Source organism: Nanorana parkeri, unplaced genomic scaffold, assembly GCF_000935625.1.
Source record: "Nanorana parkeri isolate BGI_ZX_2015 unplaced genomic scaffold, ASM93562v1 scaffold58, whole genome shotgun sequence".
NCBI lineage: Eukaryota > Metazoa > Chordata > Amphibia > Anura > Dicroglossidae > Nanorana > Nanorana parkeri.
In genome coordinates this window covers 2,720,767-2,735,500 of record NW_017306326.1, presented here as the reverse complement: position 1 = coordinate 2,735,500, position 14,734 = coordinate 2,720,767, and the positions used below count along the sequence as shown (strand labels likewise).

Genomic DNA, 14,734 nt, shown 5'->3' with positions numbered 1-14,734 from the left:
TGGGAAATCCACAAGTCGGAGGGTGACTATGCCGATAAGACTCAATGTAAGATGAAAATGTCCTGTCTGGGTGGACCAGTGGTGGTCTTCTCAGCAGATTTCCCAGCTCTGCCCACCTGCCATGACCAGCTTGAGTTACTCATTATAATATGAATGGAGAATGGAGCAGAGGCACCCCTGCCACAGCCATGATGTGGCAGAGGTCAGAATTTCCTTCATTGGGGCCTGGCATTGTTGAACAAAGTGTGTATTGGACTGATAAAGTTGGATCCTGAGCAGCACTTGGCATGATTGCTCTACATGTCGGTCACACGTAAAATCTGGAAAGGTCACACTGATTACTCCTCAGAACCCCTCCAATGTTATCAGTCCTCCTAGATTGTAAGCTCTTAAGAGCAGGGCCCTCCTAACCCTCCTGTATTGAAATTGTTTTGTATCTGTTCTGTCTCCCCCCATTTTGGTGCTATATGCACCCTGTAGAATAATAATAATCATAATTCCAGTACACATGTCATTCAGCAGTACCGAGCCCTGGTGAAGGGGGCATCCCTGAAACGCGTTGTCTTTTTATAATACAAAACATAGAATAAAATGACATCTGGATATTATACCTTCTGCACAACCAGAAATAAAAATCTGACAGTGGTTCTGGCCTTCCCCCCTCTCTAATACAAGTTCCCCTTTTGCCTTCCCTGGTTCTCCTCCCCTCCCCCACCCCCACTAACAAACTAGCTACATATTTAAATAAAACCTTTCCATTTTCATCTAATACTTTAATTTAAACCCTTATTTAGGTCTTTGTGCTTCTCTATGCAGGGTGCTGTACATAGCTTCCTGAAAAACATCACAGCACTCCGTACTCCCCTAAAGTGCCCTCAGTCCTGATGCAAGCAGTGGGCTGGCTCTTGAGAGGAGTTATGCAAATATCCTAATGTCTTGATGGGTGGGTGCCAGTCTGGAGAAGTAGGCATTCACAGGCAGAATACATTTGCATGATGATCACCCTTAGGTAACACCAACATGCGATGCTGAGCCTCCACGATTAAAAGAACTGAGATCGAATGAATGAAAGGGGCGGGGCCAGGGCTGGGAAGTCAAGAAGTAGAGGATGCGGAGTGTCCTCCAGCCAGGAAATGAGACGGGTTCTATCTGACTTGCTGCAGCTTCCAATGCACATTGTGAGACGCTCCCAGTGTACAGTGAAATCAGAGTAAGAGGAGAGGAGCCGCTACAACTGTGCAAGACTGAAGGGAAGGCCTCCGTCCACAATTTGTTTTTGGGATAGAGTGGGGAAGACTCACAATTTCTGTCACCTTTATATCACCAGTCTGTGACCGCTCCCTACTTCCTGCCCCTGGGGGAAAGGTTGTCACTGGGACAGGAAGCCACAGACGATAACTCTTCTTCCCTGCTGGAGTCCCCATGGGCTAGTGGAGGCCGGCAAGCAATTAAACCCATTTTTGGATCATTTTTGGATGGAATGAGCCTTCCGTTTGTATTCACACTTGTGCATGCTGAGAGATGTACAACACACAGTCTATGGGCCATGCATTGTATCACCATTCATCTTTACTTGCACCTTAATGCACAAAACAAGTGCACGTGACCCTCAGCAAAAAAAAAAAGGAAAACAGGCGGGGCGTGCATTGAAGGTCCATTAAACATGAATGGGCGTATTCAGCGCAACCTACTCTGAAATGCGTCAACGTATGCGGGGAAAAAGGGGAACACAAGTGTGAACAGCCCCCCCATTCCATGTCATAAAACCTTTTTACTACATCTGGAAATTGTTTCCGAAAAGCGTGCCGAGAGCGTACAAGACAAAGAAGCACAAGGCTACAAGGGGAGCAGAAAAAAATTAAATAATAATAATAAAAAAATAAAATGATTGAAATAATAAAATCAAGCAGTCTAACAGGTGAGCGTTTAGAGAGAAAGAAATAAAATCCCTTTTAATCTTTAATTCCGGGATGAAGCTAATTATTTTGTTATCTTTACCCACCAAAGCATTTACTTTGGTTTGTCGCCCGATCCACAAACACTTTCGAGGAGATGACATTACCGAAAGGCAGGAACATCTGCATGAGCTCGGCGTCCCCAAATTCCTGGGGCAGATGGTAGATAAACAGGTTGCAGCCTTCGGGTCCTGAGAACAGGAAACAAAGAAACAAGGAAATGTTACAGAGGATTCCGAGACGGGAAATAGAAGACCAGACGCAAAATAAATACTGGAATGATTATTTTATTAAAACACACTACAATGACACCACACACACATACTGTGTCTATATATATATATATATACTTGCCAAAAGTATTGGGACGCCCTTCCAAATCATTAGATTCAGTTGTTCCGTGAAATTTCCTTGCTACTAAATATTCCACGGTCAACGCATGCGGGGTCAATGCATGCGGGGTCAGCGTATGCTGAAGCACACAGAAGTTGCCAACTGTCTGCAGAGTCGATAGCTACAGACCTCCAAACTTCATGTGGCCTTCAGATTGGCACAACAACAGTGCGTAGAGAGCTTCATGGAATGGGTTTCCATGGCCGAGCAGCTGCATCCAAGACTTCACATCACCAAGTGCAATGCAAAGCGTGGGATGCCGTGGTGTAAAGCGCGCCGCCACTGGACTCTAGAGAAGTGGAGACGTGCTCTCTGGAGTGACCAATCACACTTCTCTGTCTGGCAATCCGATGGGCGTGTCTGGGTTTGGCGGTTGCCAGGAGAACGGTACTTGCCTGACTGCATTGTGCCAAGTGTAAAGTTTGGTGGAGGGGGGATTATGGTGTGGGGATGTTTTTCAGGGGTGGGGCTTGGCCTCTTAGTTCCAGTGAAGGGAACTAACTCTTAAGACATCAGTATACCAAGACATTTTGGACAATTTCATGCTCCCAACTTTGTGGGAACAGTTTGGGGATGGCCCCTTCCTGTTCCAACATGACTGTGCACCAGTGCACAAAGCAGGGTCCATAAAGACATGGATGGGGGAGTTTGGGGTGGAGGAACCTGACTGGCCTGCACAGAGTCCTGACCTCAACCCGATAGAACACCTTTGGGATGAATTAGAGCGGAGACTGCGAGCCCGGCCTTCTCCTCCAACATCAGTACCTGACCTCACAAATGGTCCAACATTCCCATAGACACACACCTAAGCCTTGTGGACGCCTTCCCAGAAGAGTTGAAGCTGTTATAGTGGCAAAGGGCGGGCCAACCCAATACTGAACCCTACGGACTAAGACTGGGGTGCCATTAAAGTTCATGTTAGTTTAAAGGCCGGCGTCCCAATACTTTTGGCAATATAGTGTATATATTAGGGATGCACCAATACCATTTTTTCAAGATCAAGTAAGAGTACCAATACTTTTCCTCAAATACTCGCCGATACCAATTACTAGGGATGCACCGATACTTTTCAGATACCAGTGCCGATACTTGACATTTTCATAAGAACTACCAGGGTTGCAGCTGGGACCGGGCTTTGGCGCTCCACCACTGTCCTGAAATCATTAGTCGATATTGTTTTAGAAAAACTGTCACATGACAATAAACAAAAATGTATCAGTACTTGTATCTGTGAGTACTTGGACAAGTATCGGTACTTGCAAAAATGGTATCGGTGCATCACTTTATTTATATTTAGAAAAAAAAAATCATACATTAAAACAGAGATATACAAATGCCAGGAGCTCCGTGTGCTCCTTACAAATGACAGCCGCCTCCTAACTTTTGCATTTTTCTCTAGTCTAGTCTTGGAGCTCAAAAAGTATCTTTACTTGTACTTGTACTTGGTATCGGTGCATCCCTACCAATTACCGATACATTTTTTTTTGTATCATGTGACAGTTTTTCTAAAACAATACAGACCAATGATTTTAGGACAGTGGTGAAGTGCCAGGGCCCGGTCGCAGCTGCAAACGGTGCTCCCCAGGTAGTTCTGCCACTGACTCCAAGCTGTAGAAGGATTACAAATCCCAACAATACATCATACAGCAATGCAGAATGGCACTAGTTATAAAGGATTACAAATCCCAACAATACATCATACAGCAATGCAGAATAATACCATTAGCTATAGAGGACTACAAATCCCAGCAATATATCATACAGTAATGCAGAATAATACCATCAGCTATAGAGGAATACAAATCCCAGCAATATCTTATACAGCAATATTACTACTGGGTTCTTATAGGCATATTTCTTATGTGTGTACACATAGTATGTCATACACAGGGTCTAATGCAGACATTGTGCACTCCTATTTTTTAAATTGTAACAAGTGAATCATGGATGAGAGGTTGAAACAAAGAGCAGTCATTGATTTTCTGATAAAAGAGGATTGTTCAGTATTTTGCCCCCACTGGTTCTTCCCTCCCCCCTCATCAGCATGCTAATTATATTTTTAAGTAATTAAATAAATTAAATTGATGAAAAACCTTATTTTAGACCCAGTGATGATTTAACTGGGTCTTTGTGATTCTTGGTCCTTGGTGATAAGAGGGGACTATGATATGAAAAAGGGGGATGGGTGAATCTAATGTGAACATGGTTCCTGATGTGAAGGGGGAACACTGATGTGAAAGGGGGGCTCATGATGTGAAGGGGACTCTGATGTGAAGGGAGCTTATGATGTGAAGAGAGGGGCTCTTGATGGGAAGGGGAAACTCTGAGGTGAAAGAGGGAAACTTCTGTGAATTGGAGAATCTGACATGAAGGGGGGACTTCTGATGTGAACGGGGTTCATGATGTGAAGAGGGGACTCTGACGTGAAGGGTGCGCTTCTGATGTGAATTGGGGACTCTGATGTTAAGAGGGGCTTCTGATGTGAATTGGGGCTTCTGATGTGAAGAGGGAATCTGACGTGAATGGGGGACTTCTTATGTGAACGGGGCCCATGATGTGAAGAAGGGAATCTGGTGCCTTGGGATTTTGCATTTACATTTAATGTTGAGAAACATTGCTGTAATCTTTACTTTGTAACTCTTCTCTTCTAAATAAACTTTCCAAACCTTCACCGTGATCAGAAGTTGTTGATTTCCTTACCAACCACCAAGACCTTGGTCGATCATTTTTAAATACATCCTCAATTAATATGGTAGAGTAGCTGTAAAGGAAAGTGGGGAAGACAGATTTTGGTTCAGTAGTGGGACCGTCTCACCTTACAGCGGAATGGCCAGGAGCTACGTGTGATTCTGGAAGGAAACTGCGGGATACAATTCCCACAAATGCGAGGATAGCTTATAAACCAGAGAACTGACGGAGAGGGCCAAGATGAGTCAGTTACAGCTATATTATCCTACAAGACTTGATGTTAATAATCCCCAGGAGCGGCATTTACAGCTACATAGTTACATAGTATTTGAGGTTGAATAAAGACATTAGTCCATCAAGTCCAACCTATTAGGATCTCAGCGAGGTAGGAGCGGATGTGTAGTAGGCGTTTGGCAGGATGAGGAGTGGGCAACGCAGGAAATGTGCCCTTCCCCACCCTCTACCAGCCATCATTCATCCACCTGGCATAGCAAAGGAAGACGCATCTGACAGATGCCATTTAAAGAACATTAGAATTCTTCTGTCTCAGCGTGAGCACAATTAGGGGCCTCGATGCGCTCACCACTAATAGCAGAAGATGAAGCCGCCGCGATGACTATTTGCGAAGCGCGGTTCTCTCTACTAATTTGCTAAGAGTCCTCAGCGGGCAGGTGATCAGCATTTCGCACAAGTTTAAAGGTGAAGAACGTTCATAATCGGAGGGCGAGAGAGTGTAAGCCGCTGTGACAACATTTTCTGTAACCCCTTCTGCACAGTGCGGCTTCCGTTGTTCTATTTCTAAGGAACTCTGTAACCTTTTTTAGACCAAAGTGCCAATTTAGAAAAGCCTCGCTGTGCGGTATTTTCATTTCATTTACAGTACCTTCCAATTGTATTTGATTCGCTACAGATTTTATCGCCGCGTCTGATGAAATTACAGCATGGGTTATATTGACGATCTCTGTGGCATGTCGTATGTCAAAGTCAAGTCAAAAAGATTCTGGGTGATAATAACTGAAATTCTAGGAGGGCAGATTAAAAAAGAGATGGTGGTGAAATAAATCTGAAGTTTAATCTGCTCATATTTTGCCTTCCATGATTCCTCCCCTCCCCCCTCATCAACCTTTATGTTTACATTTCATACGTTATTTTAGTCCCAGTGACATCATCACTGGGTTCCCCCGCTTCTCTACACAGGAAAAATTTAAGGTCGAGGGGAAATTTCAATTTGAGGTCATCTTTTGGTGAAAACTGCATGTCAAAAGGCATCTGAAGTTATATGTGAGTCTTAAATGTTGTATGAAATTTAGTCTGACACCATTCTGCCTCTTAAGCTTTCCTGTTGGTTCATGAGGCTGCCACTCCCATTAATGGACCAACAGGTAGGCTAGTAAAGTTGGGAAAGAAGGACACAGGTTGGTGGATACCTGAACAACACCTGAACTTATTGGACATCCCATTTCTAAACTATGGCCATTAATATGGAGTTGGCCCCCCTTTTCAGCCTCCACCCTTCTGGGCTTTCCACAAGATTGGGTTGTGTCTGTGGGAATTTGTGCCCATTTAGCCAAAAGAGCATGTGTGGGGTCAGGTACTGATGTTGGATGAGAAGACCTGGGTTGCTATTGGCATTCCAACTCATCCCAAAGGTGTTCAGTAGAGTTGAAGTCAGGGCTCTGTGTAGGCCACTCAAGTTCCTCCACATCAAATTCATCAAGCCATGTCTTTATGGAGGCAACTTTGTGCACAAGGGCACAGTCAAGCTGGAACAGCAAAGGACCTTGAGCTGTTACACCAAGGTTGGACAATCATCCAAAATGTCTTTGTATGCTGTAGCATTAACAGTCTCCTTCAATGGCGACACCTGAACTCAGTTATTTGGAGGGGTGTACACATAATTCAGGCCATATAGGTAGGTGTGATGGCAGATGTCCACAAGCTTTTGACCATATAGTTTAACTTCGGCTCGGGATCTTGTAATCATTTTGACTTGAGGTTTCTACTAAGGGTAACCTGCTTATTAAAGGAGATCTATGAGGAGAGTGATTTTCACTCATCCTCATAGTTAGAGCCGACCTGTGACAAAGAAGCTGTCACAGGTCGGCTCTATAGATCGGGAAGTGAGAGAACACATACAGTCGCTCGCTCACTTTCCGATCATCTTCCTGCAGACTACTGTCAGTCACCGCTCCCTGCAGGTATTTCCCCCCTCCCCTGTCCGATCCTCCAGCGCTGAGTGGAGAAACGAACCATGGAGGGGGCGGGTACAGCTGGCTCTGCCTCTAGATAGACGGAGCCAGCTGTCACTCATGCAGCTGGGTGGATCCAGACAGTATTGTCGGGATCCATCCCGGCTGCGGCGCTCTCAGTATATCAGGGGGAATAGCTCGCTATATACTGAGCTTTGGGTAACGGGAGGAGGTTAGTAAATGTTCTCCTGTGACTCTAAAGCGAACTATGGGGAAAAACACTTACCCCATAGTTCTATTTTAATTTTTTTACATCCCATACTCAATTTGACTGAAAATGTATATAATACACCCATATGCGGTATATTATACACACTATAGCTCACCTTGAAAGGTTCTTTGTGAACCAAATTTAGGGTGTTCAGTTTTCCTTTAAATTTGGGGTCCGTCCCCCTTTCATCATCAGGATGACACCACCAATACGTCAATCCTTCTGAAACCCTCGTAACGTGTTTCCCAAACTATTCTCCATGGCTAATTATACATTTTTTGGAGTGCGCTAATGCCACCAAAATAGTAATAAGAGATAAAATCAATTCGTGTTTTATGTGGGAAGTGATAAAATGGAGACGGCATAGTTAATGGAGCCATTCCGATTACAGCAAAACAGCGGTGACATTTAGGTGGCTGCATGCCGGTGATTGATGCCTTTTTCCATAAAATCCCAACAACGATAAATAATTGCCCATAATAAACTGGATGGTAATTTGTAAACAGATCTAAAGATGAAGTTCAGTCTTACAGAAAATGTCACAACGAGTTCAGGTAATTCTTAATTAGGGGATTGAAAGAGGAACCTTACTGGATTTTTGCTTTTGTCTTCAGGGGTCAGTCAACCCAAAAGTGATTGATGGCATCTGGTGGTCTAAACCATCTGCTTATATCTCCGGGGGCAGCCATAGCTCCTGGCTCGCTTCCCGGAGTGTCACTGTCCACCTTTGGGTGTCCCCACTCCTTCAGTTTAGGCATGAGCGATGAGAGATTTTGGTTTGCCGAAATGTCTTTGAAAATTAGAAACAACTCCCTGTTTTAGCTTAAAGCATTGGAACCAATGGGGAAGGGGGGATTAAGGTGGCTTTTAAGGATGCACTGGGCTGACAATGGCTCCTGAGGGCTGTGGGAGCTCCTTCAGAATGTTTTACAAAATCCGTTATGTATTTCTGTCTAGACCTCAAAGGAAATGTAGTGGCTTCTGTCACATGACTTGGCTTTGTTTAGTAACAAAGCCATGTACTTTTAACCTAAAATATTTTCACCTAAGCAGTTCATATGGTGAAATTTGAAGCAGAGATGAAATTGGTTAATTTTGTTGCTCATCCATATCCCTGTTGCATTCTCCATATCATGAAATAAAAGATCCATCAGAACTCCTCTTTTTAGGCAAAAAAGCCATGTTAACTGGAGACTTGTTATTAGATATTGAGGAGCTAACTCTAATGCTAACCTTAATGCTACCCCTAACACTAACCCTGAAGCTAACCCTTACCCTAATGCCACTCATAGCATTAACCCTAATTCTCATCTTAATTCTAACTCTAACACTAATGCAAATCTTAATTCTATCCCTAACACTAATCCTAAAGCTAACCTTAATGCAACCCCTAACACAAACCCTAATGCCACCCTAACATTAACCCTAATTCTAATCTTAATTCTAACTCTAACACTAATGCAAATCTTAATTCTACCCCTAACACTAATCCTAAAGCTAACCTTAATGCTACCCCTAACACTAACCCTGAAGCTAACCCTTACCCTAATGCTACTCCTAGCATGAACCCTAATTCCAATCTTAATTCTAACACTAATGCAAACCTTAATGCTACCCCTAACACTAACCCTAATGCCACCCTAACATTAACCCTAATTCTAATCTTAATTCTAACTCTAACACCAATGCTAATGCTAACCTTATTGCTAGCACTAACCCCAATTCTAACCTTAATGCTAACTATACTGCTAATGCTAACCCTAACACTAACCTTAAAGCTAACCTTAATGCTACCCTAACCCTAATGCTAACCTTAATGTTAACCCTAACACTAACCCTAAAGCTAACCTTAATGCTACGCCTAACACGGACCTTAATGCTACCCTAACACTAACCCTAAAGCTAACCTTAATGCTACCCCTAAATCTAACCCTAAAGCTAACCTTAAAGGAGAACTATGGGGTTAGGGCTTTTCCTCATTGTTCTCCTTAGGGTAATGGGAGGACACAAACTAGCGTCCTCCCGTCACCCTAAGCTCAGTATACCGCGAGCTACAGCTTGCGGTATACTGAGACGCCGCAGCTGAAACGGATCCCGACAATTATGTCTGGATTCGCCCAGCTGTGTGAGTAACAGCTGGCTCTGCCTATCTAGAGGCAGAGCCAGCTGTACCCACTCCCTCCCCCGTCCGTTCCGCCAGTCAGCGCTGGAGGATCGGAGCGGGGAGGGGGGAATCCAGTCCCTCCCCTGTCACGGCTCTCTGCCGTGACAAGATCGAGAAGTCGGCTCACTTCCCGATCTACTGAGCCGACCTGTGACAGTTTCATTGTCACAGGTCGGCTAGAACTATGAGGATGAGTAAAAAGCACTCACATCATAGTTCTCCTTTAATGCTACCCCTTACCCTAATGCCACTCCTAACATTAACCCTAACACTAACCCTAATTGTAACCTTAATACTAACTCTAACACTAGCCCTAACAGTAACCCTAATGCTAACTCTAACACTAAACGTAATGCTAACCTTAATGCTACCCTTGGCACTGACACTAATGATAACCTTAATGCTAACCCTAACACTAAGCCTAATGCTAACCCTAACAATAATGCTAACGCTAACACTAACCCTAATGCTATTAATAACCCTACTGCTATTACTAACCCTAATGCTAACCTTAATGCTAACAACAGTGCTAACCCTAATGATAAACCTAACACTAACTCTAATGCTAACCCCAAGCAAACTGTAACGTTAACTCTAATGTCTACCCTAATGCTAACCCTAGCACTAACCCTAAACCTTTGTTTACCTACAAAGTTAGGTGATCATAATGTCAGCACCAATTGTTTTTTCTACTAAGTAGTCTGCAGGGTAAAATTTACGACTAATTTTGATAAAATGTTAGCCAAGGCTAAATCAGTTTCATTGAAATCTTTTCCCCGGTCAATATGTCTTCTAATTGGCCTTTTGTATTCTAACAAAATACCATTTTTTTTTCTTTCTCTGCCCATGACCATTACAGCAGCTGACTGGACCGTGCGGCCTGATTTGATTTTCCGAGTGTTCATTCCCGCCAGCCCTGGATACGGCACCATCTATTAGCAAGGCTCAGCGGTAATCAGGTATCTCTCTCTCTCCAGCTTAGCGCCTCTTCCCAGCCGAGTCCTATTACCTCATCACTTGCTCTGCTGCTATTGATTAAACCTCAGCTCATCCCGGCAGCCCGGAGATTGATGCCGCGAGAGCTCCATGTAAGACAGAACAAAGTGTGTCCTGTACAAGTCATTAGCAGGTTAGAGACAATTGATAGGCAGCTGACCAAGGCGGAACACAGAGTGAAAACATGGATCTGCCACAGTGGTTATTTAATCAATTCTCGGGGTGAATACACAAGAGATGGGTCAATCGGAACTCACTTAGAATCGGGGTCAGTGAGGTGCTAAGTCCTAAAAAAGCACAACTCCACCAAAAACCAATATGTTGTGATAACAGGTGGTAATAGTTATTCTTTAGCTCAACTCCAGCCTTATTATTTTTCTTTCATTTTTGAATGGCACAGGGAAGGATTAAGACTTTTGCATGGCATTTATTGCTGCCTGTTGCTCCACTGTACACCAGTACAAAACAATGAGGTGGTGGCGGTGGTGGGGGGGTTGGGGGGTTACTGGCACAGAAGGGCAAAGGCAGCAATGAAAACCTTACAAAGACTCTTTCCTTTATCCACTCTGCTAATAAAGTGTTTATGTTACTGTGCCTGTTTCCTTTGGGGAGACTGTAACTCTATCAGCATGGGTGTGTTGGGTGCCTTGTCCCCCCGTTGAGTGCTATGGTGTGATCCGATTCAGGAAGTATGGGAGGCGTATGGGACAAAGGATGACTGAGCCCACCAGACCCCTTTAATACCTGAAACTACCTGGACTGACTTCTGGATGTAAGAAAAACATTTTCAAATTATGGTTCCATGTAATATGTTTGCTTACCTTCTCGCTGTTGCTGTGGGATCATGGGTGGTGGCTGGGGGAATGCTTGACTGATCTGTCCATAGGCAGCAGGATAAGCAGCTATTGGGGGAACAGGAAGAAAAAAGGCAAACTGTCAGCAACTTGGTTAAAGGTTGGATTGCGTCTAGATGCTGTGGTTCAGACTAGATTTACAGGTTAAGGTTGAGGATTTTGATTAGGTTTAGGAGTTAGGCTGAAGGTTTTCACATAGGTTACAATTAAGGTCTAAGTTTATGGGTTAAGGCTGCGGGGTATGGTTTGTTTTAGGGGTTGAGTTAAAGGTTTCAGTTAGGTCTAGCAGTTAGGCAATTAAGGCTTGGGTTGAAGGTTATAGTTAGGCCTAGGCTGTTATACTTCAGGGCTGTGGCAACGTTTCTTGGTTGAGGATGATGGTTTCTGAAGTTTAGGGGTTGCAGTTAAGAGGTTAGTTTGAGAGTTATGGTTAGTTCTAAGGTTACATTTAGGGGTTACAGTTAGGTTTAGTATTTAAGTTTATGGTCCGGGGGTAGCATTAGAGGAATTTTTTTTAGGGTTAGGGATAGTGTTATGTGGCCATACTTGCTGGTTTTGGATTTCTGTTGGGTATGGGCATTAGGGTTGAGGGTTAGATAACGTCTAAAAGGTTGTGGCTACATTCACAGGTTATGGTTAAGAAGGTTTAAGGTAGGGATCTATGGTTAGGTCTTGAGGTTTAAGGTTGCAGTTAGGTTGAGAAGTCAGGTTGAGTACAACAATAAATTTAGCGTCATGGTTAGATTTAGTATTCCCGTTTCCTGCGTTGTGTTTGGATTTAGGGGTGGAAGTTAAGAGGTTAGTTTGAGGGTTATAGTTGGCTCTAAGGTTACATTTAGGTTAGGTTCAGCATTTAGGATAAAGGCTGGGGGTAGGATAAGAGGACATTTTTTATGCTTTTGGTTATAATCATTACAACTCTGAAACATCACAATGCAAAAGCCACCAGTTCCACATAAAAAAAACGACAGTGAAAACATATAAAGTATCATTGCAGAAATGTTATGTGCGGGAAACGTTTATGCAGGTGATCCCACACCAAATAACCACCCATGCCAATTTTCAGACCCATGTTCCGCAAAGGAAGAACATGGAAAATTTCCTTGTGTTACTTTCATTGTTTTTTTACATTTTTTTAAATAAAAAGCTTTTAATTTGAGTCCTTTGGCTCCCACACACCTGACACCTCCCCCCTCTTCAAGCAGCTCAGTGCGGTGTAATGCCATGTTATAAGCTTATTGCCGGTTCTCCAAGCTGCCAATTATATTGTACAACAGTTGAGTGCAAACCCTGTAAACTAATAGTACAGTACAGCACACGGGATCTGGCACAGGGAAAAAAAACCCCCAAAAAACCCCCTTAATAACATATATTAATCCCGTGTACTCAGGAATAATGGATGCAAATTGCTGCATTTAGGTGACGTGCCGCTCTCGTCTACGTCTTTTGCGCCATTCGATGGAGTTCTGGAAACGCTAAAGGAAAGGATTATGCACGGTGTCAGATTATAATCATGTTCAGCGCAGGTTTAAATGCCAATTCTTCACGCTGGCACTTCACTAGGTTTTTGTTTTCAGCACCATTCTCTATGCCTGCGTTGACAATTTGCGAGATGGGGAAATGCGTTATCTTTGCTGCCCTCTGCTGGCCGCCTCTGGCCAGGCGCCGGCCCTGAGCGGTGCCAGCTGTTGTAATCACAATCATTTCGGAAGCATTCCTTTTAATGTAGTGTTTATGGGCTAACAAAATTCACTTGCATAAATATATTTATGTTTCCGAGCGTGGCATGCCAGGTTTAATAAAACTGCCGAGATGGGTCCGCTGGTGATCGACCGTGATCGCAAAATAATTAACATTGACTCATATTTTTTCCTCTTTAATGTATTTTTTATGCATTTTGAATCTTTTTTTCCACCCTCCCCCATCCCAATGTTGGCTTTGAGTGCAAAAAAAAAAAGCGAATTCTTTCCTTCTGGCTGACGTTTGGTGAATAGAGAGGGTGATATAGGAACTCGTATCTGATGGACTGGTAGGCTGTCATGCCGGGCTCCTTCTAAAAATGCTATTTGCTTGGGTATTATGCCGATCCTTTTGCTTAATAACCAGGAAAGATTAAGAGGAGCAACTTATCGCTCTTGCATCCGGTGTTGGACTCTAAGGATTTGGTGCTAATACCTTTTTCGCCTTTAGGTCGGGCATTTAGGGGTCCATTCGGCATTGCAAAGGGCATGGCTCTATGTTAATGGCATCCCAATGTATGAGTACAGTAGCAGCCAATGCACAACGTGTGGCCTGCAATGAGCATACCATATGTTTTGGTACCCTGTGGTGGTTAAAAAAAAACGTCAAAAAAAAAAAAAGTTGCACTTTCTTGGCCGCAGCATACATTGGACTAAATAAGTCCTTATGGACCCTAAGAGATTAAAAGATACACTATATTGCCAAAAGTATTGGGACGCCGGCTTTACACACACATGAGCTTTAATGGCATCCCAGTCTTAGTCCGTAGGGTTCAGTATTGAGTTTGCTCCGCCCTTTGCCGCTATAACCCCTTCACCTCTTCTGGGAAGGCGTCCACAAGGTTTAGGAGTGTGTCTATGGGAATGTTGGACAATTTGTGAGGTCAGGTACTGATGTTGGAGGAGAAGGCCGTGCTCGCAGTCTCCGCTCCAATTCATCCCAAAGGTGTTCTATCGGGTTGAGGTCAGGACTCTGTGCAGGCCAGTCAGGTTCCTCCACCCCAAACTCCCCCATCCATGTCTTTATGGACCTTGCTTTGTGCACTGGTGCGCAGTCATGTTGGAACAGGAAGGGGCCATCCCCAAAATGTTCCCACAAAGTTGAGAGCATGAAATTGTCCAAACTGTCTTGGTATCTAAAGCCAAAACTTTTATTTTTCATTTTAGATAGAGTATAGAGTGGTTAGAATGACTATTTGTTTGTATCCATCTGTGTATCATTGGGGAGATTTCCCTTTATTTCCTGTCCTGAAGATACAACAGAAATCTCTCCAAAGTGAGAGGGAATCTCTCCTTCAAGTGTCCCCACTGGAAGATTCCTCCTCTGTTCCTGTTCTAATGAAAACTCATCATTTTGGATTTTTTTTTGACTTTCCAACCACGGTGACAATGGTCACTTGGGCAAATGGAGAAGGTGAATCTTCCCAGCAGGTCCACAGAAAACATTAAAATGCTAACAGAGGTTCTAACCCTTCACTATTCAAT

General features: G+C 43.6%; 1 protein-coding gene across 13 annotated transcripts in view; it reads right to left on the bottom strand.

Annotated features, from left to right (window-relative positions):
• The window catches only part of CELF4 (CUGBP, Elav-like family member 4), a 965,736-nt gene that overhangs the window by 34,867 nt on the left and 916,135 nt on the right, over positions 1-14,734 (bottom strand). For 6 of the 13 annotated variants that reach the window (XM_018576156.1, XM_018576160.1, XM_018576158.1 and 3 more), the window contains exons 10-11: positions 11,478-11,558; positions 2,003-2,146 (exon numbers count right to left, since the gene is read on the bottom strand). In XM_018576156.1, the coding sequence (XP_018431658.1) occupies positions 2,003-2,146; positions 11,478-11,558 (225 nt within the window). The remainder of the gene's footprint in view (positions 1-2,002; positions 2,147-11,477; positions 11,559-14,734) is intronic. The other 7 variants (XM_018576168.1, XM_018576167.1, XM_018576166.1 and 4 more) reach the window with 3 other exon arrangements.